The sequence below is a fragment of the Pteropus medius genome, unplaced genomic scaffold (assembly GCF_902729225.1).
Source record: "Pteropus medius unplaced genomic scaffold, Ma_sr-lr_union100, whole genome shotgun sequence".
NCBI lineage: Eukaryota > Metazoa > Chordata > Mammalia > Chiroptera > Pteropodidae > Pteropus > Pteropus medius.
In genome coordinates, this window is record NW_024342469.1 from 5,167,719 (window position 1) to 5,195,302 (window position 27,584).

The window sequence follows — 27,584 nt, forward strand, 5'->3', positions numbered from 1 at the left end:
TCGAGAGGAGACACCCACTGGGCCTCTGCAGGGACCCAGGGTGGCCCTTGCTGGGCTGAGGACCAGCCCCCACGTTTGGCACCATGTGAGGCCGGGGACTTGCGGCTCCTGCCCTCACCCTAACTGCCTGCCCATCTTCCATCACACACCTGCCCCTTCCGGGATCTGCCCAACCACTTCCACGCCCGCCCCGACCCCTGCTCTTTGACGAGCACGTTATCAGGGAGGGGGCTCTTGGGCTGTTTCCCAGGGGAAGTTTGTGTGAACGCGGTTATTTCTAAAGAGTTCCAGAAGCGAGCAGGTAAACCCAGCCCTTGACTTGCGGAAGTCTGTGCCACTCAGTCACCAGTGTCTTCTGGACCTGCCACCAGCTGGAAGGGGCCAAGGAGAGGAGAAGCCTACCCACCCGGTGGGTTGGGAGGCCTCAGCCCTGCCCAGCTCCTCTGCAGGCTGGAGAGTGAGCCCCAGATTCCTCACCTGGCTCCTAGGCCTCCTGGGGGCCTTCCAGCTACTTGAGCGGGAAGTCTGGGGTTATTGAGAGGAGCCGGCCCAGTCGGACCTTGAGGAAGCAGAAGGGCGGCCAGGGAGGAGCTTGGTGGGGACACGAAGGGGAACTGTGGCCGCCAGCAGACCATCTCCCCCGGTGAACTAAAGAGGAAGGAGACACTGACCGGGAGGCCCCAATGGAGAGCCCGCCTCAGCCGCCGGGGCCCCTCAAGGCCCCCTGGCTCCTGGGCTTGCTCCTGTCCCCCTGGACCCTGCAGCTGGCAGGTACGCTCTTCCTTCTCACGTGCTCGCTGGCTCTGCATCAGAGCGGCTTTCATCCGCCCGCCCGGCTGTGCCGCTAATTCCAGTCTCGGGGGGATTTGCTGGTTGCGTTTGAATATTGCAGACTTCACAGGGGAAGCCTTGGGGACCAGGAGATGTTTAGCTAATGCCTCGCCAAGGTGGCTTTTGAAGGGGCGGGGGCGGCACTGCCCCCTCGCTGCTGTGTTAACAGCCTCCCTCCCGGCACAGCCTGACCTTCTGGCCCTTGAACAAGGTGGGTGGGCCCTGCTGCTGCCTGGGGGCTTGGGGTGGATGGCAGGGGTCAACCCCAAGGAACGCTGTGGAGGCACCACTCCGAACCTGCCAAGTGGCAGAGCCACCCTCAGCGATGCTGCTAGCGTTAGCCAGGGAGAGGAGGGGAGGCCAGCGGCTGGCCACCAGGAGCACTGTAACCTGGGGCACAGAACCGTCACTGTTTCCAGAAAGGGTGGCACCTCCCACTTCCTGAAATACAACCAGAGGCCACATTATTATCTTTACGACCAGAGCTAGGCCTTTCCAGGAGCCAACGCTGTCCCTCTGTCTTGTCCCAGGCCCCCTCAGAAGCTGAATGGCCTGGATCCAAGCCAGGACCAGGGGTGGGTGCCCTTGGGTGAGTTCGTCCAGGCCAGAGAACCCCTGGGACTGCCCCTCACCAGGGCGTCCCACACTGGGGTCCCTCAAGCCAAGTCCCTGGGTGGCACTGACCTTCTAGGGTTCCTGGGACCCCCCATCCCGGCTTGCAGCTAGGCGCATTCCTCCCTCTTCCCTCAGACGCTGTGAGGCTTACGCCGCCCGCTTTGCCCCTTCCTCCTCTGCCCTCCATCAACAATAACAGCTGTTAGTATCATGTAGCAGCCTCTTTGAGCTTCAGACTCACACTGACACTCAGCCCCCTTTGAGGCACCCTTGAGGTGCTGTCTCTGCTGGTACTAGGTCACATGCCCAAGGCCATATGGGTGAGCAGAGGTCAGGTTCAGACCCTCGGTCAGCCCGGGCTCTGAGCTAGACCCTTGGCAGCGGGCCCCGAGGCTCCTCTCGCCTTTCTTTCTAAAGAACGTTCCTCACAGAGAAAACCCCCTGCTCCCCAGAGAGGCAACAGACTTCCAGCCAGCCCCTGGTGACATCTCTCCTTGAATTTGATCACCTCGCACCCCCAGAGGTGGGCCAGTGCAAGCGAGGACGGCCCCAGGATATACGGCTTGCTGGGACAATCAATACGTCTAACTTAATTTCCCCAAATTCCTAGCATTTCTTTTTGTGCGGTCCCTCGTCCCCAGAAGGGACCCGGCACGTCCCGGAAACTGAGTGGGGACCTTGCAAGGTGCTGCTGTGAACAGCGCTTTTGTAATCATCTTGACTGCAAACAAACCACAGGCTTCCCCCAATATTGCGGCAAACGCTCTACGGAAGAGAAACTCTGCTCTTTCACAAGAGGTGAAAACACCCTTTCGGTCCCCTAGAACACTGGGAGCGGCAGACAGCACCCTTCACTCCGGCGCTCCACGCCTCTGCTCACCCTCTCGTCTCTGAGCTTTGTGGGTTTGGTGAAGGAATTCTGGCAACCCACATCCCCCAAACCTCTCCTGACATCTGCCATCAGCTTGGTGCAACCAGCTCCATCAGCTGCCAGCACCAAGACCCAGCCTGTTACCCTCAACTGTGTCCCCAGGGGGCCTTGGGGAGCATGGTCCCTGAAGCTCAGGGTCAATGTGTCGTATCCCTAAACCGCCATATGATACAGGGTTGACAGGCCAGCGGCGTTCAGCCCGAGTTCGAATTTGAGTTCTGCGACTCGCCCCACCACCCTAGGCAGCTTCTTGATGTCACTGTGCCTCAGTTTATCTGTTAAATGGGTGCAATAATAGGGTCTGCCTGGTAGCACATCCTGAGACCGACTGGTTAGGGCACACGGTTAGGGCTCAGAGACGTCAGCCACCTGCCAACCTAGCAAAGTCAATCAAAATGCTCAACATCTTGGTGAGTCCACGGGCTCCTGGGGTTCACTGCGACCTTGGATGGCATCTGGGTGACTTCCCTTGCTTGCAACCCTTGTCCTCCTGTTGCGAGCCGCGACCCACGCCTGCTCCCCTCTGCTCTCCTGAGCCCTCTGCAAACTCTGCTTTTCTCAGAGGGTCCTGCAGCCCCTTGCGGTCCATGGGTAAGCGCTCTCTGAGGTGAATCATCCGAGCCTGCCGCTCAGCTTCCTGGGAGCAGCCACACCCCTGCTCTAGCCCTCTTCCACCACACATCAGGCACCTCCAAGGGCTTTGGGGCCTGGCAGACCAGGTCCAAGTCCTGCCTTCTATTGATTGCTGTGTGGCCTCAGGCGAGTTACTTAACCTTTCTGAGCCTCACTGTTCTCAGCAAATGTCAGTCCCCTCTATCTTCCTGGCCTTTTCTAGAGCTCTGGGTTGTATTTATTTTTCAAATATTCATTGAGAAGGACCAGTTCTAGGCATGGCAATGTGTGTGGGGTGGATGACCTAGAGGTAAACAAGCCACAGCCACCACTGTCAGCCTAGTGGAAGCAGATTAGCCTAGAGAACGTGACCCGTGACCAGAGGCGGGAGTTACCCATTCTGGTTTGCCTCCCCTCCTCCCGTTTGCTCTTGACTCAGGTGTCACTGCTCCCTTTGTTGTCCAAAGGACATTCAGGATCCTCCTGCCTCTCTTCACACAGCTCTGGCTTCTGTCAGGATTGGCCTCTGCTTTTCATCTTTGTCTAATCCCAATAAAGAGCTTTCAGAAAGGCAGGCAGAGGTGGGGCAGGGGGAGGCTGGAGGGGGCAACGGAGCTGAGATGGGCAGGAGACAGAGCCGGTGGGTAGGTGGCAGGCCCGGCCCGGATAAAGGCTGGAGGCCGGAAGGCAGAGCAGGGGGTGGGGACGGGAGAGCCTCAGCCTGGAGAGGGGCGGCGATCCCCAGTGGGCTGGAACTCCGGGTGGATTATAAACGCCTGTCAGGTAGGAGGTTCAGACGCTGTTCCGACAGGTCCTATCGTCGCTGCTTTCTCTTGTTAAATTGTGAACTATAATACACATGCAGAAAAGTACAATAAATATTATAAAGCGAAGTCCTGTGTGACTACCGCCCAGGTCAAGAAAGAGTGTCCCGGTGCCCCCAGAGCCTCTGGGTCCCCCACAAGACACCCCCTCTCGCCCTTACTACACACCCCTGCACGATATAGATCAGTTGTGCCTGATTTGGAACTTTGTATATGTAATCAGAATGCTGTCGTGTGTTTTCTTTTGTGACCTGCTTCTTTCACTCAGCGTTATGTTTTCTAAAGATATAGCCAGTCGATGGTGCGGCCAAAGTCTGTTTGCACTGCTAGAGTTGGGGTTGCACACCACGGCCTGCGGGCCAAATCCAGCCCACCATTTTTTTTGTTTGTTTGTTTGTTTTGTATAGCCTGCGAGTTACAAATGGTGTTTATCTTTTTTTAATGGTTGGAGAAAAAAAAAATCAAAAGAATCTTTCACGACACGGGAAAATTATACAATATTCATGTTTCCATGTCCATAAATAAAGTTTTATTGGAACAGAGCCACGCTTATTCATTCATAGATCACCTATGACTGCTGTTGCCCTGTGACGGCAGAGCTGAGTTGTTGGGATAGAGACCATATGGCCTGCGGGGCATGAAATATTTACTATCAGGCCCTTCACAGAGCACGTTTGTCAGCCCCCGCTGTGGAGCGTCCCACTGAATGAATAGACTACAGTTTATTTAGTTCTGATCGTCATTTCAGGTGGTTCCCGGCTGGGGCCGTGAACACGGGCATGTGGTCTTCAGGCGCACGTGTGTCCCGTGTCTTCTGGGACGTGTTCCCATCGAGGCTGCTTCTCTCCCCACTGTCCACCTCGCAGTGTTGAGGGTGAGCTTCCAGAGGGCGGGAACTGCATGCACTGACTTAGCTTCGAATCCTTGACTCCTCTCACGGCCCCCGGCACCAGGGGATACCCAGGAAGCACTAACGATGGCAGAATAAATTGAACTCCTTGGCCACAGACAGCGCCAGCCGTGGTTCCGAGCTGGGTGGAGACTTGATGCCACCAGGATAGGTGCCTGGGGTCCAGGGCCAGGACGGGTGGATGGGGGACTCGGGTGAGCCCCCTGCTCCCCCTGAGCCTTGGGACTCTCTCAGCGCAGGAGGAGTAACCAGCCCCTCGAGGCTTGTGAATGAGAGTGGGCACGGGAGTGCCTGGTAGACAGGAATCTGGAAACCGTGTCGGACCCTCACTCAGTCCCTCTGACCCGCTACCTGCTTCTTCCCTTGTTTTGGATCCTCGCTGTAACACTAGTGTGGGCGTCAGGCACTGGCATGGGGACCCGAGCCAGAGGAATAGAAGGGTGCAACCGGAGTGAGCCCGGAAAGGGGGAGGGGGAGGAAGTAGATGTAAAATTGGCAGGCAGAGCTCCTGGCCCCCTGGTGAGGACAGTCTCAGGGACTTGGGTTTGGGTCTTGAGTTTAGCCAAGTCGCCTGACCACTCTGAGGCCCCGCTTCTCTGTCATGGTGCTCAGCACCCTTCCATGTCGGCCTCTGGCCAGTGGCAACAGGAAGATACTTCCAAGACCCCCTGGGACTCCCCAGGGAGGGGTGGCGGGGGCCTTGGGGGACCTTGACCATGGGGGACCTTGACCATGGGGGACGAGGTGCCTGGAAGAAGCGGTGGGCCTGGCAGAGTCTGTTTCCCTCCAGGACTGTGTGGGCTGTGATGGAGGGAGCGGGGCCAGAGCTGGAGCCCCTTTGAGGCTCTGGGGCAGATCCCTGCTTGCTGCTGACGGGCCAGGGGAAGGGGACAAGGAGCCAGCACAGGCCAAGCCAAGGGGCAGAGGAGGCTCTCTTTACAGTGCTGGTGGTAGTGTCCAGGGGCACATTTCTGAAGGCCACTTGGCAACACATAAAAATTTAAAACATGCATACCCATCGAATCAGCAACTCCGCTTCTTAGACCTTGTCCTAAAAAGCTAGGGGCCCAGGAGACAACCTGGGTACACAACAGAGGTCCCTGATGGGAGCTGGGAGGTGCAGACAGCCTCACTGCCGCCAGCTGGCCCCTCGCTGCGCTGCATGTAGATAAGAGCCCCCCCCCTTACCCTGGGCTACTCTTTCCCGTGTGTGTGTGTGTGTGTGTGTGTGTGTGTGTGTGTGTGTGTGTGGGGTGTGGGGCATGACGAGCTCACCTGGGGCAGGTGAGGGTGCGGACAGAGCCAGTACCTAACCTTAAGGGATGGGCTGTGAAAGTAAAGCCAGAGAAAGGGTGAAGAGGGACGGTGTGGACTGGGGGAGGGGAGGGGAGGTCCAAGACGGGGGTGTCTGCAGGGTCCGAGCGAAGGCCAAGACCAGCAGGAGCCACAGCTACCAGAGTTTTTGCTGACCTTGTGTGGTGGGAGGGGAGGACGCTGGACGGGAACAAGGACGGGAGCATGGAGGATAGTGAGTAATTTTGTGCCCGGAGGGTACGGGACCTTTGGGGAGGAAGAGATTGAAGAGAAGTCAGGATAAAAGTGATTTGGTGGAGGTGTCTCTGGGAAGGAGTTAGCGTATTGACAGCCAGAAGCGTTTATATTTTAAAAGAAGGCTGTGGGGGGCGGGGGGCGGTAGGACCAAATCCCCCTGAATGAACCACTAATTCAAGAGTTTAGGCAGCTGAGGAAGACTGGGATTCTGTAGTATTTCTCTTGTCATCTTTCTGACATGAAATACGATCATGTCACTTCCCAGTTTAGAAGCCCACAGAGGCTCTGCCAGGTTTCTAGGACAATATTCGGCCCTCCACCCCCACCTCCCCCTGACCCCCCACTCCAAACCCTTTCTTTGAACTCCACCAGGCTCTTGAGTCCTCCAACTGGGTGCCCTGTGTCCAGACTTCAGAAGCTTCACCCAAGAGCTTTCTGTGCTTAAAGCTCCCTTCTCGCCCAAGACTCTCCTTCAGCCCGGCTGTTTCCTCTCTTTTTCTTCCAAGTTCGTCTTGGTAAAGAAGGGGAAGAAAGATCCAGGGTTGGCAGCTGTGATGTCAGGGAGGCAGACCTGCAGAGAAGTCACGCGTTCTTGATCCTTCACTGCGGCGTCTAGGATTTCTACAGGGAGCCTGTTTCACTTAATAATGTGGGGGGGGGAGACGGGGAATCCGAAGAATTATAATTTAAAAAACAAGCAAAGGCCCAGTCCAAGGGTCACCTCCCAGCTGGTGGGGGCTCCCCGCCACCCCGGGTTCCTGCTGTCAGCTCCCTTCCTGGTGGCATGGTGGGGCCTGGCTGTCCTTGGTGGAAACCTGTGTGGGCACACGCCCCGGGCATGCTCTGGTAAGGGACTATTCTCCTCACTCCATTTCCCCATTCAGAGATAAGGAGCAGAGCCCCCACCCCACCCCTTTGGCACTAACGCCACCTCCACCCCATCCTGACACCCTTCTTTGAGGGCGAAGGGGGGTATAAAGGGGAAAACAGAGTCCCCTTCTGCCCCTGGCCACACCTGCCAATGAGCTCCGAAGTGTGAGCAGCTTGCCTTTCAAACCCAGCCCAAAAGGAGGCGACTATTATAAAAATACCAATTCACACCCATGATGCTTTTACATGTCTGGGACCAAACATTTGACATTCTGCACTTGGTTTGTGGTCACTGTGCACTCAGGGTCCAGAGTCTGGAGGCCTGAGAATGGCGGGCAGGCTGTGGAAATGGCCCACGAGGCAAGCCACGTCGTGTGCATCTCCCTGATTTGGAGGTGTTAAAAGAGGTGACAGCCAGTCTGATGGCTGTGCTCTGAGGGCATCGGTGCTCAGAGCGCCAAACACACACGGTCTGTTCCAGGGTCGCCTTCCAACGCCGGCTCCGTGCCTCCCCCTAGTCAGCCACTTGGCCATGCGCCGCCGTGTCTGATGCGTGTGTCCCGAAGGACTCGCCATCGTTCTGTGGCATCCTGGCATTCATGCTCAGGCGAACGGCCGGAGCTCAATGATAAAACTCTCAGCCCCGCATCTGGGTCTTCCCAGCAGCTCTTCACATGGGCCTTTGAAAAAAGGCATAGCTCCGAAAGATGCCAGAATTAAATTGGAGGACAAAACTCCACGTCTGAAATAAAGACCGTGGGAACCGCTTTCTTCTGTAGCTAGGGAATCAAAGTGCTTGCCTCTGAAATCGACCTTAGTCGGAATGGACACCTTTGATCAGCTTGTCTGGGCTCTCACGCCCTTGGCCGACGATGCTGATGTTCAGAGCCATAGAAGGGATAGAGTTCCAGGCAGAGGGCGAGCTGGGGCCAAGGCCTGGCCCAGGAGTTGGATGGGAAGAGGAGCAGCCGGCAAGACAGGGCAGCTGGCGGGGGAGAGATGGCGAGGGTCCCGGATCATGGGGGTGATGGGATGTCATCACTGCAGTGAGAGAGGGAGGCTGGCTGGCCCTTTTTGGACACTCGGCTGACCCTGCCACAGGACCAGTCTGTAGAGGGCTCATGGGGCTACTTGCTTCTGTTCTGGAAGCTGCAGACTCTGCTTGAGCTGGGCAAAAGCAGCCGTCTCCCTAATGCTGCAGGGTCACTTCTGAGTGCCAGTGTCCCCAGACTCCTATGTGCAGCCAGACATGTCTGCCTCTTACATGACCCAAATCTAGGCAAATGGCCTCTGAACTTTTTAGCTCCCTTTAAAAGGGTACGGTTCTTTCATTTGAGAAGTTTTTCCTTTTGCTTGCCTTGAGGTTTTAAAATTGCAGCATAGAGTGTGGAGTTAAGGACCCAAAGGGATCCAGCTTAAGATCCCGTCTCCACTGCCGATCAGCTGTGCCGCTTGGTCAAAGCTCTAACCGTCTCTGGGCCTCAGTTTTCTCGCCTGCAAAAGGGGAGTGTGCCCAGGGCGCTGGCTCCTCTCATCCGGTGGCTGGGCAGCAATGCCCGGGAGTCTGCGCTATGCAGGGGACGCCGCACACCCAGGAGCGGCTCAGGGAGGAGAGGAGTCCTGCAGACCGAGCGAGTGACCCCACAGGCCAGAGAGAGGAAGGGAGCTCCCGGGAGCGCATGAGCCATGGGAAGAGCGCGGGCAAAGGCTCAGGAGCCTGGCGCCTCGGGGGCAGTGAGCAGAGGGCCAGGGCAGCTCGGGTTGCGCAGGGCCCAGAGGTGTGGGCTGGACCCTCCAGGCCAGGGACTTAGAAATTTTTTTTTTAATGGTGGCCCAAAGTTAAGGATGCACGACATAGCAGGACCCCGTCTGAACCCAGTTGTAAGAATGTAACTGAAACTGGAAGATCACAAACGTTGCCTTTGCTATTCACGAAATGTTCCGTATTCTATTTTTTTTAACTGCTTGTCTTGACATTGTAAATTGATTTCCTGGGTCTCCTCCGGTGGGGCACTGGGGCAGCGTCAGCTGGATGGGTTGTGGATCCCTGGGGGCAGCACCCGGCAGGCCCTGGCATGGCGGGGGAGGAGGCTGGGTTCTGGAGCTGTCAAGCTCTCAAACCCACAGTTCGAAGTGGCTGCAGATTCAAAAGAAGAACCGGAAAAGGAAGGAATCAGGCGCCCATGAGTGGTAGACAAAGTCTTTCCCAACAAGGGTGACAGGCAGCAGGGCGGGTGCGGCGGGGGTGGGGGAGGGAAGCAGGAGGAGGCTGCCGTGGGGAGGGCTCTGTTGGCCACACATGCTGCACAGTGGGCCTGTCACAGGGTGGACCCGGGACTCATCTGACTTCCTTGCCTCCTCCTTGTTTCTGGGGAAAGGCAGCCTGGCCCTAGGGCAGCCCGTGAATCTTCCTGGCTTCTTTTAATCCTGTGACACCCCTGTAAGGTGGGCATTGTTACTCTCCCGTGTTGCAGGGGAGACACTGAGCTTCAGAGAAGGAAAGCCACCTGCCTAAGGTTACGCAGCCTTCAGGTGGCAGAGCCAGGATCCAAACCCAGGCCTGGTGCCTCTAAAAACTGGGCTTTTCCCAGGCACCCCCACTCCCATTTCCAGCCAGGCCTGGCTTCCTAGTAGTCCCTCAGTCCCTGAAGCTGCGGAGAAGTGAGGGATGGAGGACGTGCCATCCCTTGAAAACACTGTCTCTTGCAGAGCGGAGATGGGCAGGGCCTAGTGGTGGTAGCTTGTGCTGCCCCATTGAACTAACCTTCCGTGGTTGCAGTTGTGTGGGGGAGGGGAGGACTTGGAGAAGCCTAATAAGCAACCAAGCTCTTGGGCAGGCAGGCCAGGCTGCAGTGGTGGCTCTGGGGAGCTGGGCCCTCTGTCTTTGGGCCATTTCTAGCCCACCATAGGCATGTTCCTGCTTTCAGTTCACTAATGACCTCTAGACCCCAGGGCACCCGCATGCCTCACCCCCACCCCCGCGACCAGACTTGGAAATGACTATGAACCTCTCTGTAGCACCGAGCCATAACAGGGGGATGCTTGGCAGTCAGCTGGAGCAACCTGCACCCCAGAAGGGGCCTCTTGGCAGCACAGGTCCAGGAGAGGGGGGATGGGAGCTGAGCCGCTGTGGTCCAGGCTCCGGGGTTCTGACACCTCAATAAAAAGAGGGGACGATGGAGACAATTAGCTACATCGCCAGGTTGGAACCCAGTTGCCTTCATGGCAACTGTAGGCCTCTCTCCGTCCCGCCCTCTGTCTCTGGCCTGCTGTCCCCAGATTGGCTGCTGTTATTGATTGACAGAAACTGCCTCATCGCCTCACTTTTCGGAGACAGCGTTTTCATGTGAGGTCTGAGGTTCTCCTCTCTGTGGCAGACCTGAGCCAGGGCCATGCATTTTCATGATCCTAACCCTCTGACCTTAAAATAACGAATCCCGGAAGAATACAGAACAATGGTTGTCTATTTTTTTATAGAGTCCCCCCAGAATTGTAAAGATCAGCTTAATTGCAGTAGCAGATTCCATCATTTTCTAGAAGGATACCTCGAATGAAGAGAATTTTTTAAAAGACAATTGAATGAATGTCTTCCCGCCAGGACGAACAGGAAGGTGGCCTTGTAATGTTGACAGCGTGTCCAGCCTCCCTGGGCCTGGAGCGGCCTCTTAGATACACGAAGAGGGATGCGAGGCCCGGGCGGAGGTGGCCAGGCCTCCGTGCAGTCCCTGGCTCGACCGCTTTCGTGGTGATTTTGGTCAGGTTCCAACCTCCTGACCCCCGCAAGGAGACACGTGCCTGGCGCCCCCATCCTGGCTGCCTCACGGGGTCACTGTGAGAACCACACCGGAGGATGCGAATAAAAGCCAGGAGTGGCTCTCGAGCTGCGTCTGGGAGGCGGAGGTCCCGGGCAGAGGGGACGGCGGAGGTAGATGCAGAGCGGGAGCAGGACCGCGACGTGGGGCCGCTGGGCAGGGCGAGTAATGTCCATCTCACCCCTCTTGCCTCTTGTCCTTTCTGGCCCGCCTAGGACTCCGGGGGACATGCCTCCACACCCCGACCCTGCCCCTGCCACACCTCAGACAAACCTCAGCCCCGAGTCAATGCTTCTTGTTTTATGACCCAACTGAAATACTATTATGGGTAAACAGCAGCAGCGACCTTGCCCTGGAGCCCAGGGCAGAAACTGCGCTGCGAAAACCCGCCCACTCCACCCGCCAGAGGGGAGGCTCAGTGGGCTCCCCACGTGAGACTTGTCACAGGAATGACATGTGACAAAGTCGACCCACTGTGACGCACAGATGCCGGTTGATTCCCTGAAAATGTCAGGGACTTCAGATCTTTGGGGGGAGGGGTGTCCCCTTAGTTGCTCAATAAGAAACTCAAAATATCAGCGTGGTGGGAGCTTCGAGGGATGGATTGGTGTGAAGGGCCATCTCCATCCTTGTCCCCAGTCTTCCTGAGGGCCTGGCCTCCCCTCTTGGGACCCTGCTCAAGGCTGAGCTGAAGAGAGCTGAGCAGAAACCAGCCTGGCCTCGCGCCAGCCCCGCATGACAGGCGGGAGGTCCACGCCTCACTTTCCCCAACAAAATAAATCTCGCTGCTCCCTCCGAGCGTCTCAGATGCGTGATCTTCTCCCGATTAACAACCTGGCCAGCATGTTCTTGGCTGCTCGCTGCCGACCTCAATTTAGAACTGTCTGTTGCTTGGCTGCTGGAGGAGAAAGGTGCTGAGCGGACCAGGCACACTGCAGCTGAGGGGGCTTGCGTAGCTGGGGTCTGGGGATGGGGAGGTGGCGGCTACAGATCCGGCCCAGGATCTGGCCAGCATCTCAGGAGCCTGCAGGGGGGCCGGCCCGGCAGGCTGTTGCTTTGGGGGCTTTCTAACTTTTCCTAGGTGCCTCTGATGAGGAAGGGTGAGGGTGGAGGTGGGGAGTGGGCAGCTCCCACGGAACTGCCTTTGGATCGGTCATTGAACATCACGGTCACGGCCAGACAGCTGCCTGTGGGACAGCTGCCTGCGGGACACCTAGGCATTGTTGGAGGACTGCTCTCAGGGCATTATGGCTCATTATGTTCTGCATAAAAATTTGACAAATTCTTCTCTGAGCTCAGATTCGCGGCAAGCTCTCTCTCAGTGCCTGGCATGGCTCCCCCTCCAGGCTGGGGAGAGCACGGGACTGCTCTCCGTGTGGCTGCTGCTGGGAAATGCTTCTTCCTGCCAAGAAGTGTTTATTTTCTTTCCTGCTTCCTTCCTCTTACTTCCCATATTCACCAGCTTTGGGTCTTCTGGGACCTGTGCTGTTATCCGACATGGCATCTTGGCCTTGGGGGGGGCGTGCGGTGGGAACGTGGGGTCTGGAGCTGTCCAGCCCTGGGTGGAGTTGCAGCTACGCTCCACCCCTGAGACATTGGAAGCCAGCAGCTTGGCCTCCCTGACCATCAGACTCTTCCTCTCTGAAACGGAGCTCTTACACACTTTGCCCTGGTGTGTTGGGAGTCGGAGAGTCACATGTGTGAAGCGCCCGGCACGACGCCTGCGCACAGTGAGCACGTGAGAGGTGGAGCTGGGAGCCTCGGTCCTCGGTCCTCGCTGGGAAGCGGACGGGAGGGACTGAAGCAGCCTGGAGAGCGAGCCTCTCTCTCCTTTTCCTTCCCCTGCAGGAGGGCAGTCGGTGATCCATACCGGCGCCCCCATTCTGGTGTCTCTGGCCAACAAGGCCGTTTCCTTCGGCTGCAGCATCACCTACCTGTACACCCCCAAATTCAAAACCTTCACCGTCAGCTACTTTCACGTGGACCTCCAGGGCCAGGAGAGCTCCAAGAAGCAGACCAGCTGCCAACCCAGCACAGGCACGGAGAACCAGACCCACACCACGCAGTGCGAGGTCACCCTCAAGCTGCCCAGCGCGTCGGCCACGGGCACCTACTATTGTTCCGTCCACTGGCCACACTTAAGAGTGAAAGGCAATGGCACCTTCATCCTGGTCAGAGGTGAGGCCACTTCCGTGGCTCTTCCCAGGGCGAAGCCCAGGGGCTTCATGTGGCAGAATTTGGAGCACAGGATCTAAAGTGGGGATTGTTTGCCTACCTGTCTTTTGGCTTTTGCAAAGCGGAACAGAGCGTTCCGGGGAAGCCCCTGGCCGCACGGGTGTGCTGGGACATCCACCTTTGTGTGGATAGTGCAGAGGCCTGGGGTGCGGATCTGCCTCTGGCCGCTTCTGGCAGGCGACCTAAGAGGGGTCACTTGGCCCCTTGGTCTCAGTGTCCCTTCATCGTGAGATGGGTGTCAGGTGAGCGCAAAATGGCACGTGCACATGTGTGTGTGTTGTGGCCCATGAGCGAGCACTCGGCTCGTGTGCAACTTTCTGGGGACGGATTCTTAGTTTTCATCACATTCCCAGAGGAGTGATGACACCAGAAAATTAGGAACAACTCATCAACGAAGTCATGATTCTCTGACCTGCCTCTGTGACTCCCACGGATAGGGGCCGGGGCTTCAGAGCCCCATGGACCTGGGTGTGGATCCCGGCCCTGCTGCTTGCCAAGATGTAACCTTGAGCCTGGTCTTCATGGCCATACCCTCCCTGCCTGTCAAAGGCTTGTATGGGGATGAATGAGATCCTGTCTTCAAGGCTTGGAGCCTGGTCATAGGAAGCGCTTGATAAATAACAGACACCGATGTGCCTGGCATGAGATCGGCACTCTGCAGCGTTTTGCCAGCCAGAATGGAGGGAGGGAGGGAGGGAAGAATGGATGGCTCAAGAAGACAGGCTGGGTTATGCCCTTCACCCCGCCACCCCACCCCGTGCAGGCCAGCCACCTGCCAGGCCCAGAAAAAAACCCGTCCCCTTCAGCCTCCCACACCTGCCCGTATGATTACCGTTTCCCACGCAGAGGAGAGGAGGCCCCACGAGATGCAGTGACTCAGCCGGGGTTCCGCAGACAGCTCTCAGCAAAGCCCGCTCACTGAGGAAGGGGCACCCGAGCAAAAGGCGTGGTCCTGGCCTTAATGAGAACCAGGCAGCAAGCCTAGGAAGGGGCTCGTCCAAAGCAGTGGCTGTGAGGGCCTTAGGAGAGGCGGGGCCTGGGTGTCCTCGTAGGGGAGTGGTGTGGGGGGCCCGGGGTAAAGGAGATGTAGGGGTGGGGGCCTGGGAGTTGTAGAGTGGGCCATAAGTAACCTCTCTGCTTCCTGGCCCCGCTCCTAGACACAGGCTACCAAGAGCCCCCTCAGGGCTCCCAGAAGATCCTGTTCTTTTGCTTCATTGGCATCCTGAGTGTCCTGAGTGTCCTGGGCACAGCTCTGCTGCTCTGGAAGAAGGTAAGGACACAGGTGCACCACAGCATCGCCCCTCCCCCTATCGTGGTGGCTCAGGGACGCTCAGGGTCACCTGCCTGCCCCGCAGGGCATCCTGGTGACTGGTCCCATAATAAGTGTTCCCTGCGGCCCCTTCCACCCTCGCTGTGCCTGGGCCTGGGCTGTGAACGTGTCACCACCAGGTCCCTTTTGATCTCATTGCAAGAAACCAGGACTCTTCAGCCTTTTCTGTGCAAGATCCAGCCCCTTCTCCCCTGTCCCGGAGTCCACCTTCCCCCCATCGCCCCAGGGTTCCATCAGCTCCTCACCTGGAACGTGGGTCTCCCCAGTTCCACACTCGTCTCCCCTCACTCTGCTTCCCACACCCTTGTTTAGGTGCCCATCGCCGTCCCCCACCAGAACGTAAGCTCTAGAGGTTAGGCGCTTGGTGTCCCCAGTGCCCGGGGGAGAGCCTAACACATTGTAAGTGCTCGTGGAAAGAATGACGGGGTAAGTGAGCGCTGACACCTGAAAGATGAGTTGGAGGTGGCCAGGCCACGAGGTGGACAGGCCGAGGGCATCGCTCCCGTTCTGCAGAGGAGGAAACGAGGCTCTCCAGGTTTCCTGAGGTGCTGACGACCACACTGATTGGTGTATTCATTTGAAAATCACCACTGGAAGTCATGATTCTCTGACCTGCCTCTGTGACATGATTCTCTGACCTGCCTCTGTGGAAGGGAGTGTTGATGGCCAGGGACAGGGCCCCCGATGAGGCAAAGCTGGCTCCAAGGGGCAGAGTGTCCCAATGCCTGAAGCAAAATGCGCCCACCTGATTCTTCCAGAGGGGCTCCCTCTGTGCTCCCCGGGACCCTGCCCAGGGCCCTCATCAGCGCCTGGAAGGCCTGCCACTCCCGGAGCTCTCTTGTTCCCTCCTCTTGCTGCCCCTCCCAACTCCCAATGCCCACATCTGTGGCAGCTGGAGGGAGCCTTATAAAATGCAAATCTCACCAACCCTGACCCCTGCCCATCCTGCCATCTGTGGCTCCACCTTCGCCAGCCCCCCAGCTCAGCTCCTTTCGCTTTTCCTTCCATCCAACCACTTTCTGTCTGACGGCTCATCCTCCTGTGTGTCTGTGACACGTCCTGATGTTCCTGCCACTGTGCCATTCCATGCGCTGTTCCCGTGGCCTGGGACACTTCTAAGAAAACTCTTCTCCCATCTTCAGGAGATGGCACAGGGCCTGAGAATTCTGCCCCGGCCCCCTGGCAGACCTGGGGCTCCTTTCCACGACCCCACAGTGGCTTCACCAAGCTCAAGTAGGACTGCCACAGAGCCAGTCCTGGGTCTTGCTCACCACGGGGTCCAGAAGAGCCCCTGCCATCTGTCACTCCCACCAGCCATGGCAGCACTCCGGGGAGAGCCACTAGCCCCGTAGTGGTCTTGAGGCGAGCCACAGCCTCTGACTGTGACAGATCCCTTAAAACAGGCGGTCAGGGGAGGAGCTAGGTTTGAGAACAGGGAGCATCTGGGTTCAAGGAAGGACAGTGCACAAGGTGGACAAGCCTCAGTCCCCGCCCCCCCTTAAATGGAAATTCCACGCCCACCTCCTCAGACTATTATGAGAATTAAATGACAATAAGAGCAAGTCCCACGGTTCTTGGTAAACTGTTAAGTGTGACATGGATGCCAGTACCTATCCCACTGTCTATGAGATCTACATATTCAAACAAAACAGAAGAGCGAAAACTCCAGGTACTGTCAGGTCAGCATTTTGGTGAATCAGACAAACCTGGGTTCAAATCCTACCTCTGCCACTTTCTGGCTCTGCGACCTCAAGCAAGTCTCCTGTCCTCTTGAGCCTTCATGTCCTCATGAATGGAACAGAGATAATATGAAAACTTGTCTTGCTAGTTGGTTGAAAGGCAAATTAAATAAGGCAGGTAATGCATTTAGAGCCCCGCCTGGTACCTGGTGAGGCTCCATCATCCAGCTCCATCGTCCTGAGCCATTATTATGCTGTGACTGGGGGTGGCGCTGGCTTCTGCCAGAGTGTGAAGTAGCTCTCAAGAGCTAATCCTCTGTAAATGGGCTGGGGGTTGGCAGGCGGCCAGGGTTTTTAATTAGCTCCTGCCCAGAGAGGAGCTCCACCGTTGGCAGCGTGGTGCCTGCCATGAAGGGGGTTGATGGGAAGGCCTCAGAAGGAGCCGACCGCGCCCGCCTCCCGCTGACTCCCCAGCTCTCCGCCTTCCCACTGTCCAACCACCCCTGGCTCCACGACCACGTCAGAGCCTCGCTCAGGAGCCGGCACGAGCTTTCCGAGGCCGCGTTCTGGTCCTGGCCCCTCTGATGTTTCCTACTGTCCATGCTTCACGCACCCCTGTGTGGCCACCCTGAACCCTCCCGGGCAGGTTCGCCTCTCTCTGGCCACACTGACCATCTTAAGTTCCCGGAGACCTTCGGGCCTTGGCACACGCTGTTCCCTCTGCTTCTCTTCCCTCTCTTTCCAAATGAACTTCTCGGCCTTCAGGCCTTAAATGCCCCTTCCTGCCAGGTAAGGCGTTCGTTCCCTCCCCGTGGGCCAGAGGCTCTGTCCCTGTGGGTCAGTGCATGGACCGCATTTGGGCAAAACTGCTAGTCCCTTGTCTGTCTCCTCACTGGGTCCTAAGCTACAGGAGGGCAGAGACAGCGTCTATCTCTTCGTGCCGGCTGCCTAACAAGAAATGCCCGACACATGCGCATTGGTTGGCTGAGGGCCACCCGAATGCCAAGCACTCACCCCCTCATCACCTCCCTGAATCTTTGCAACAATTTTGCAAAGGATGGATGTTGCTGAAGAAATCCAGGCCCAGAGAGTGAAGCGGCTTGCACGAGGCCACAGAGCCAGTGAGGGGCAGAGTGGGACTAGACACCTGGTCCAGCCGGCTTTTGCTCAGGACCCCCCACGGCAGTCGGCTCTGTAGCTGGGGACCCTGTCACATTGGCACTGCCTCCCCTGAGCCAGGCCCTGTGTCCGTGAGCAGTGCCTTGTGGGGTCTTTATCATTTCCGGTATCTCTGGGCAGATGAGTGGTCTGACACAGATCTTGGAAGCATTTGGCACGCTTCCCTGAAAAGGGCGGGTTGAAGGTGCTGAGTGATCAATTTCTGTGTGGCCTCATGACAATCTGCCATCCTTTCCCCTGGTGGGTCTGTGCAGGGGGAGTCATTTGTCCCCAGCCCTGACAGCCCTGACTTTCTTCCTCGCAGAAACAGATGTGGGCTCCACGGAAGCAGCTAGCCCGGAAAGGCCCAGCCCCGAGCACCGCCAGCTCAAAGCAGCCTCCCACTGAATCCGTCTACACGGTGAGTACCCAGGGCCTGGGCTCCCCCACATCTCTCAGACCTGACTCGGGGTCTGGTTCCCTCTTTCCGTCACGCACCAGCTGTGTCCCTCTCTGAGCCACGAGTTCCTCATCTGCAAACGGGAGACAAGAAGTCTCACCTGGTGGGCTTTCTATGAAAGTGAACCGAGATTACATGTGTGGCTCTGACCCCTGATAGGCATGTAGATATGAGGTGCCCTGGGTCCCCTCCTCGGCCCACCCCTCCACTTCTGGAACCAGGGGTAGCGAGGGCACGTGTCAGTGAGCAATGAAGAAAGTTCCTTCATCCAACTAGATGACACTGTTGACCGGCTCACTAACTCCTTCCTGTTTTTACTGCACAAACAACATCACAGCAATGGCAAGAATCACAAAATGAGGAAAAGATCAGGCACTGTCCCGCGCCCTTAGCACACGAGCAATTTTCAATTCTTCACACTCGGCCTCTGCATCGCACACAGACATCGTTTTCTGTCCTTACGATCAAGTGGAGACGTGGGTTACGACGCTGTCCGTTTCATTTTGCCCTAAATTTTCCATCACTGCTGTGGTCTCACTGGGGGAGAGGCCCAGCCACGTGCCCAACCCACCCCAGCCCGCCCACCCGCTCAGTACACAGCCACTTAGCCCAGCAGCTGAAAAGGCGACAGACATTCTTTTCCAGTTATGTTTATTACGGTTGCACAAGTAACATATGCTCATTGTAGAGAAAGTGAAGAATAAACACTCCCTAGTGTCAGGTGGGATCTCAAGTCCCTGAGACCCTGAGCCGCCAGGCTGGGATCTTTGCTCCACAGCTGGGAGGTGTAGCTGTGGGGGCCTGCAGGTTCCCCAGGAGTGTGTTCTGGATCTGCCTCCAGCTCTAGGATTCTGCCTGTACATGTCGTCACTGTACCTGTCCCCACTACCCCAACTCACACGTGAAACTTGGGTCCTTCCTTGGTTTCCCACAAAACCCCACACAGAGGGCACGCAGAGTATGGCCTCGTTTACTGAGGGTGATGCAGACGGGGACGAGGCAAAGGGCCGACAGCTCCAAGTGGAACACAATACAGCAGTGCTCCCCGCGCCTTCGGGGCCCAGACCCAGGGGATTTCAACTGGCCACAGCTTCCCATGTGGCCCCAGACTTCCCCATATTCTCTCTTCTCTCCCAGCAACTCATCGCAGCATTTCCCTATGAGAATTTTTGGTGTCAGCTGTTAAATAAAAACCTTTCTCTCTCTCTCTTTCTCTCTCTCTCTGCCACACACACACACACACACATGCACACACACACACACACACACACACACACACGTGAGATCTCTATATATATATATCAAAAAGAAGAAAATAACTATCATCCTAATTCCATCTGCTTCTAGGATACTCATCACGTTGATTTCTATGCCTTCTAGTCCTTTTTAAATAAGTACATACAAAGAGACCCATACGCACATTCACACATTCTTTTTCTTAATGCAATAGTACAGATTTTTTTTTCATGTTACAATATCTCATGAACATCTTTCCATGTGAATGAATATCCTTCTCCAAGATTACTTTTGATGGAAGAGACCGAGTTTTGCATGGAACATCTTTCTCGGTTGTGTTGAGACTTCTCGGAGGCTCAAGCAGACTTCCCTGCAGTGTGGGAAGAGGTCCAACTGCCTCCCACAGTTTCAGGGTGACTTGAGAGGTTTGAGGACCAGAAAGGAGACATGAAGGGAGGCCACAGACTTTGCTAGGCTGTGAGACCAGGTCCTACCAGCTGGGGTTGGACCTGGGCAGACAAAAACGACCTTAACCACAGGGATGATGATACCGGGAGCCATTTGTTGAGAACCTATTATGTGCCAGGCACCGTGATAGGTCTTTCACCCTTTTTCTCATTAATCTTCATTTTGGCACTTCAGGATATAGGCGTTGTCTCCGCGTTAATTTTATTTTCTAATTGTCTATTGCTGGTATGTAGAAATATGATTGATTTTTGAATATTGACTTTGTATGGAGCGACCTTGCTGAATTCACTCATTCATTCTAATGGTTTCTCTGTAAATTCCTTTGGATCATCTATGAACCCAGTCATGTCATCTCTGAATAATAGAAATTTCATTTCTTCCTTTTCTAATTCTCATAAATTTTTTCTTGAGTTGTTGCTAAGACCTCCAGTATGATGAAAAGGAGTGGTGACAGTAAGCATCCTCGTTTTGTTCCCAACCTCTGGGGAAGGGTTTTTATATATCCCTCCTTCTACTTTCTTTAGATGGGTACTTAGATCATTGATTTTCAATCTTCCTTTTTTTTTTTAAAATTTGTGCACTTAAGGCTATGAAATTCCCTTTATGTGTGGCTTTAGCTGCATCCTGCAAGTTTCGATATGTTGTATCTTCATTATCTTTCAGTATAAATTTTCCGTTGAGATTTCCTCCTTGTCTCATGGGTTATTTTAAAGTATTTTTGTTTAATTTTCAAATGTTTAATCGTTTTCTAGTTATCATTTTTTTTTTCTATTGCTCACTAATTCCACTGTAATCAGAGAATATCTTGTGTGATTTTAATCCTTTAAAGTCTTTACGGCTCATCTTATATTCCCTGTGCACTTGAAAAGAACTTACATTGTACATGGCTATGTGAATGTTCGATATACGTCAATTAGGTCAAGTTTATTGATCATATTGTTAAAATATTCCATATCATTTTTTTGGTCTAATAGGTGTTAAGAGAAGTGAGTTAAAATCAGCCCATGTGATTGTAGATTTGTGTATTTCCCCTTTTAATTATGTCACTATTTGTTTTTTATTCATGTGGGAAAATGCTCATTATATTTTGTGACATGGGAAAAAAAAAGCTAGAGTACTCCAATTTGATTTTTTTTTTAAATTGACCAATTAAGGAGCATAGATTTAGAGCAGGTCAGACCGACTGGAGTTCAAAGCCTTGTACTTTTGCTCCTGGTTTCTGCGACTTAAACTTTCTGAGTTTGAGTCTTGGTTCCATAATCTGTAAAATAGGGCTAATGATGCAATATTGCTTTGATGGCTTGCAGCCATGGCATGATTTCTTCCATCTAAAATTCCTTATCTTGAGCCCACATCTCCCTCCAGCAACCCTGCCCTTTCTCCACAACTCTTTATAACTGAGCTGTCAAAATCCCAATCTTCAGTTTCTCTCTCCTTTCCGACCCACTTGGTCAGACTTTCTGCCCACCTCTTCACCAAAACCTTCCTTCTCAAGGTCACCATGGACCTCCATAGAGTTGAATCCAATGGTCAGTTCCCGGTCCTCACCTTCCTTGATGAATTAGCAGCATCTGACACCATTGAGCCATCTCTCCTCCTTGAGGCATGTTGCTTCCAGGTCATTCCACTCTCTCCTGACGGCCCCCTGACTCACTGCCACACCTCCTCAGCCCCCTGACTCACTGCCACACCTCCTCAGCCTCCTTCACTGGTTCCTCCTTAGGGACCAGTGGAGCCCTGACCTCTCACTGTTGGAGTCCAGTCCTGGGACCCTTCCTCTTTGATCTTCACTCTCCTCCCTGGGCGATCACCTTCAGCCTCAAGGTTTAGACACCATCTACGTTCCGGCAGCTCCCAGATTTATGTCTCCAGCCCAGACATCTCTGAACACCAGAGTCAACTCTATTTGGACATTGCATCGGCTTCTCTCTCAGACCAAACCAATTCTTTACCCATCGAAGTGCCTCTCTCCACAGTCCTCATCACAGAGAATGATTGCTCCATCCTTTCTGTTGCTTGGGTTTAAAATTTTGAGCTGTCCTTTCCTTCTATCTTTCCATCACATCTTGTCCGCAAGCACATCTGAAATCTGCCGCTTCCGCCCTCCACCGCTAACACTGGCGGGAGCCACCACCATTTCTTGCCTAGAGTCCTGCAGTTGGTTTCACATCAGCTGGCCTGTCATTATCCTTGCTCCCTGGTCTGTTCTCTACCCGGCCGCAGCAGAGTGATCCTGTCCAACCACAGACAGGTCATGTCCACTCTGCTCTGAGTCCCTGGTGAGTTTGGGTCCTCCAAGAAGTGGACACCAAGCAAGCGGGGTTAGACGTGCAATCATTTCATTCGGGAAACTATCTGTGAGAGAAAATGGGGAAGACAGGGAGAGCCGCCAGACAGATGCGGGTCTGGTCCTGAGTGAAGGACAGGGGGGAAGGGCAGAGAGGAAGCACCGACCACCACACAGTCTCAGGAAGGTTCAGCAAGGCCATTGGGAGCCCCAACTAACAGAGGTCCCCTGTCTCCCAGGGCGAGAGGCTGGGATGGCACCCCTACCAGGCTCAGCCATTGGCCGGGATTAGCCCACGGTGTGTGTGGCCTCTGTGCACATGTAATGATGGATTTCAGAACCCAGCAGCTGGGGACCTTGGTCTGTGCTGATCCCTGGAGTTGGGGGCCTGCAAAGCACATTCTCATGACTGCTGTTGTCCTTCAGAGGTTCCTGTCTGACTCGGAATCAATGTCAAGGCTCTGATAGTGGCCCCCAAGAGCTCTGTCCGCCTGTCTTCCCACTCTCTCTCCTCCTCACTCACTCGCTCCAGTGGCGCTGGCCTCCTTGCTGCTCCCAGGCCCCGCAGCCATGCCTCCATCACGGGGCCTCGCTCTTGGCTGTGCCCTCTGCTCCAGAGTGTCTTTTCTGTGGCCGTCCACGGGGCTGCTCCCTCATTCCCCAGCTCTCTGCTCAGATGCCACCTTTGTGGTGAGGCCTTTCCTGGCCTCTCTTTTAAAATGGCAACCTCCCTGCCCCGTAGCCGAACCTCCCTATCTTCCTTCTCTGTCTCTCCGTGGCCCTAATGGCCACCTTTTACTTTCCTTATTGTGATCTATCTCACACCTCACCCTACAGCCCCAGCTCAGTGCCTGGCACGCGGTGGGTGCTCAGCGATCTGCCGTATGGATGAGAAGACTTCCGGGTGCCCGAGATTCTGTGGAGCTCAGTGCTGGGCATGGAGCGGGCACCCCGTGGGAACCGCGGGGCACCAGCATTGCGATGTCACCTTAACCAACAGCATTCGACGCTTCCCTTCAGCTCTGCGCTGTCTCTACCCCCATTGCTGCTCTTAGCCTCCAGCCCCTCCCGCTCCTCACTGCAGCCGCAGGGGCTTCCCGGCACGCTGTTGAGGCGGTCGTTTCCCACTCAGAAACCTCCAGAAGTTCCCCGCTGCCAGCTCCTCGGCCTGGCACGAGAGGCCTGTATTGGAGGCCTACCCCTGGCCTGCTTCCTCATTCCATTCATTTTGGACATTCTAAGACCTTGACCTAGAGAGGAAGTGCTCAGTCCCACCGAGTACCTCACCTTTCTGAACGGCCCCCAGATCGCACCCGCCTGTCCCCAGAGTGCGTCGTGTACATCTCTATGTGCAGGTGTCCATGACAACACAGCTCTTATGTTTCCTTGGTCACGGGGGTGGGGAGGTGAGTATTACAGGAAGGCCCTCAGATGAGGTCCTGGCCTGGGGCAGCTGACTTCAGCTCTGGCCTCAGCCTGCCTGAAGGAAGGCCTTGGCCTTGACTTCCTGCCTCTGCCAGCGCTGACGACCATTCGGGTCAGTGCCATTGCCTACTGAGCAGCAGGAAGCCAAGGACATGGAGCGCCTGAGACCCAGACAAACAGCTCAGGCCAGCCCAGCCCAGCACAGTCCCAGGACAGCAAAGGCAACGCAGCACAGCCCAGCACAATCCCAGGTCCTAGCCCAGCACAGACAGAGCACAACACAGCACAGCGTGGTGCATCCCAGCACTGCCCCAACGCCGCCCCGGGCCCAATTCTGTCCCAGCCCAGCCTGGCCCAGTCCAGTGCAGCCCACTCAGAAGCCTGGGCAGTCTTCTCTCAGTAGACACACGCCGAGGGAGGCAGGCCCCATCACCACTTAAGGAGGCCGGGAGGGTCTGGTTCGGGGCCTCAGCGGTGTACTATTGACAAGGCCAGTCTGCATGTCACAGCCTGGTGATGCAGGTCACACCCTGAATGCAAATGCAGCCAGCAGGTCGGGACTTGTCAGTGGCTTCACTGTGCAGCCAGCTGCTAATTTACAGCACTTCTGCAGGCTCCCCTGCCCTCAGCCCCACCGCGGCATGGCCGCCGCCAGTGTGGGGCAGAGGCCTGCAGGGTCCCAGGGCAGAGTGCTCTTCTCTGGCTTGGAAAGCCCCCGGCCACATGCCTAGGTCCATGGGAGCATGTAGCACGGGGGGCAGGAGGCCTGAGTTCCAATCTGGACTCTGCCGCTGCGGGGCTGTGTGCCCTGGCATCTCGTGTGTGGCAGGCAGCCCGCGTGATTTGGACGTGAGGGAGAAGGTAGCTGCCTGTGGGACCACAGATCTGCTCCCTTGCCGAGAGGTCAGCAAGGAGGCCCCTTTCCTCCCTTCTCTCTGTGACCGGAAACGTCCAGCGCGGAGGGGCTATCGGGTTTGTGGAGGTCCAGGCCTGGGGGCACAGAGGATAGGGGCTCAGGGCTGCTAGGAGCAGGTCTCCACCTCACGTGCCAGGCTCGCCAGTGGTGGCCGGTGCTCTGGGCAGGTGTGGTGACCCGACAGGCCAGAGCAGGCCTTGGAAGTTGCCTTCCACTGGAAATGGGGTACCTCTTTGGAGTGGCCCTGCCCCCTTTCTTACCTGCAGGCGGGTCAGAAACCCCTTTCCCAAAACTCACTCTATTTCTGACGCAGATGGCCCTTGACTCACAGGGCCACCTTGCCATCCCTGTGAGTGACGCCCTTGAAGTGAGGGTCTCTCAAGAGCCAAATGGTTCATTACATGGGTTTTCATACCCAGCTACCTCTCGGCGCCTCCCTTCTCCCCTCCCAACCCCCCTCTTGCCTCAGAGCACCACCTGTCTCTCCAGCCTGCCTCAGCAACCCCTGCTTGCCTGTTGCCAGGGAAACCACCTCCTTGGCAACCAGCCGGCATCCATATGACATGTACATGTGGGAAGGAAAGGTTCCTGCCTCTTGGTTAGGCTGTTGGTGGCTCTGCTCTGACAGTCCCAAAGAGCAGCGACTGTTCCTCTCTTGAGATCCAGTGCACAACAGAGTCTGAGGGAGGGTCCAGGCTGTGACTGCAGAGCGGGGAGGGACGCATCAAGCCTCCCTTGATGACCATTCAGCTGATGATGATTCAACAGTTACTAAGCATCTACTATTTACCAGACCTTGTGCTGGGCCTTTCATGCACAATATCTCAATTTTATCATTCATTGAGCCTGCAAGATAGATATGATTATTCCCATTATACGGATGGAGAAACTGAGGCACAGAGAAGTTCAGGGGTTGCCCATGGCTGAGAGGTGTCAGAGCTGAGAATTAAACCTAGTCTTATCTGATTTCAAAGCCCTGGTTCTTTCTTACTCCTGAGGCCTCTGGTCAGGCTGCTCATAGCTGGGCCTAGAGTGAGTGTGGCCCCAAGACATATACTCAGGGGAGCGAGGAGCCCCCTCATTGTAGCTCACTTGACAAGGATCAGAGACCAAGAGACACACCAGGCACAGCTTTCTGGGAGAAGAGTATGACCCCAATGGGGCGCCTAGGTCATCTGTGAATGCGGGCTGGAGTGGGGGGTCAAGGGAGCCCCGGAGGGTATAGACAAGTGGTCAAGACCCGCACAGGGACAGGGGCTCTGGACCAGGGGAGTGAAGATGGATGCCAGGAGGGCATCCTATGGGAGCTGTGGCCATAGGTGTCATGGCTGGAGCCTTGAGATGGTTCAAGGGCACAGAGAGGAGGAAAGGGATGAGGGAATGGCAGGTACGCAGGCATGGCGGTGTGACCATGCGTGGTGTCGCTGGGCGAGGTGGGCCTCCCCTCACAGGCTACGGCCCTCGGGGCTCTACCCATCCCCTAGGCTCCTGCAGGCACGCGTGGTCCGTAACAGGCAGGGAGGCCCGGCTGCTGGGGCCCCTCGGTTCACCTTCCTCTGACCCTCACGCCCTCTCCCGCAGGCCCTGCAGCGCCGAGAGACTGAGGTTTACGCCTGCATGCAGAACGAGGCCAGCAGCCCGCCCCCCAGCCAGAGCGTCTTCTCCCAGGTATGCAGGGTACAGGACAGCCTGACCCTCTCCTCATCTGTGAAATGGGGTGAATAGGAACATGGGAGTGAGCCCCCACTGTTGAATTGCAGCCCTCTCTGAGGCAGATGGCTTAGCGGGGAAGAGCACAGGTGGGCTGGAACCCCTGCCCTACCTCTTACCATCTGTGCAGCCTTGGCCATGGGGCTGCTCTGTGTGCCCGAGTCCCCTGTCTGTGAACAGAGGGGCCTAACAGCACTCACCTCATAGATTTACCCTGAGCCATGGTAACTACCACTGGAGACAGTGTATTGTGGACACTGACCAATCAGGCAAAGGATGTTAGGCTTCTAGCCGCCCCCAGGCTGGTGTTGGCTAACGTCGGGAGCTGGGGTCTGAGCTGGTGTGGCCTGGGCCCTCTTATTATTGTTCTGAGGGCCAAGGCATGTCACTTGATCGCGATTCTCTCTTACACCTCTGTTTGCTCATCGGTAAAGTGGGTGAGCGACACTTTGCTGCAAAACCAACTGCCTCTCAATTCAAATGAGTTCCAAGTTAAGTAAAGTCTACACCACAGAGCACTTCTAATGGCTCTCCCATGGGCATGTTGGGAGAGCCATTAGAAGTGAGGGGGCTGGTGCTTGGCCTCCCCCAACTCAGGGAGCCCAGGCCGATGCTGTCTGGTGAGTCTCCCCATCCTCAAAGCCCTTTCTATACTCAGCCCTGAACTAAGCCCTGACTGCAAGCAGGGCTTCCCCATCCTGGGACCCCCAAGGATGGCCGGGCCCCTCCAGGCAGTGCCGGCCCTGCACCAGGCCCTGGGATGCTGGCCGGGGTGGTTAGACATGTCCCTGACCTCCAGCAGCCTTGGGGCTGCAGGAACACAGTCGCTGACCTGATAAACACACAGAGACATTTGTAGCCCCCTCTAAGGAGTGGGCTCTGGAGAAGGACGGGACCAGGGCTGGGCTGGAGGTTCTCAAGGATGCTGAGTGAGCCCTGCAGGATGATTAGGAGGTAATGGGGGGACATATGGGGTTGAAGGAGCACCCCAGATAAAGGGAAGAGCATGTGGGGAGGCCCCGAAGCAGGAAAGGGGAGGCCCATAGGGCAGGAGGGCAGAGAGCAGGGGTGGAGTGGAGTGGAGCTAGAAGAGGCTGGCGAGGTGGGCTTGGGGACAAGGACGGGCTTCCCTGTCACAGCTATGCAGGAAGCCACCTATTTGTTTGCCTCTGACTAAAACTAAATTAGTGCAACTTTGTTCTTTTCCTCACCTATTGTTATTATTATTTTTTCCTTTTTTTCTAGGAGAAACCACATGGATTTGAGAATGACAGTGACTTTAATATGGTCTATGAAAATCTCTAGCATGAGCTGTGCCTGCGCATAGGTCTTGCCCTGGCTCAGAGGCTCTGGGGCAGCCTCTTCCCACAAAGGATGTGATCTGTACCAGGAATGAGGCCCCAGGGGCACCCCATTACCTCACCCCCACATTCCAGGCCCTTCCTGCCTTGGCCTGCCCCACCCCCTATTCTGCACCCCAACCATACCCAGTTTCCCACCTGCAGGCCTTTGTCCAAGCTGTTCCCTCCACCGGGCGGGCCCTTCCTCAGTCTTCGAGGGCTCTCTTGGACACCACCTGGCCCCAGAGCCCTCCTCGTGAGACCCACAGGCTCTCTCAGCACAGCCTGCAAGGCCGACTGTGAGCTGCTCAGGAGGGACCTGGCGAGGGGTCCTCGTCAGTGCCGTTGTGGAGAGGATGAATAAAGGAGCACGTGTGCAGATGC

At 55.9% G+C, this 27,584-nt stretch overlaps 1 protein-coding gene across 1 annotated transcript; it reads left to right on the forward strand.

The window, feature by feature from the left end:
- On the forward strand, window positions 1-27,584 carry NFAM1 (NFAT activating protein with ITAM motif 1). The gene is made up of 6 exons (XM_039863284.1): window positions 1-771; window positions 12,805-13,134; window positions 14,349-14,461; window positions 17,684-17,779; window positions 25,732-25,818; window positions 27,106-27,584. Exons 1-6 carry the CDS (start codon window positions 684-686, stop codon window positions 27,163-27,165), a joined length of 774 nt encoding a protein of 257 aa, XP_039719218.1. The 5' UTR covers window positions 1-683; the 3' UTR covers window positions 27,166-27,584.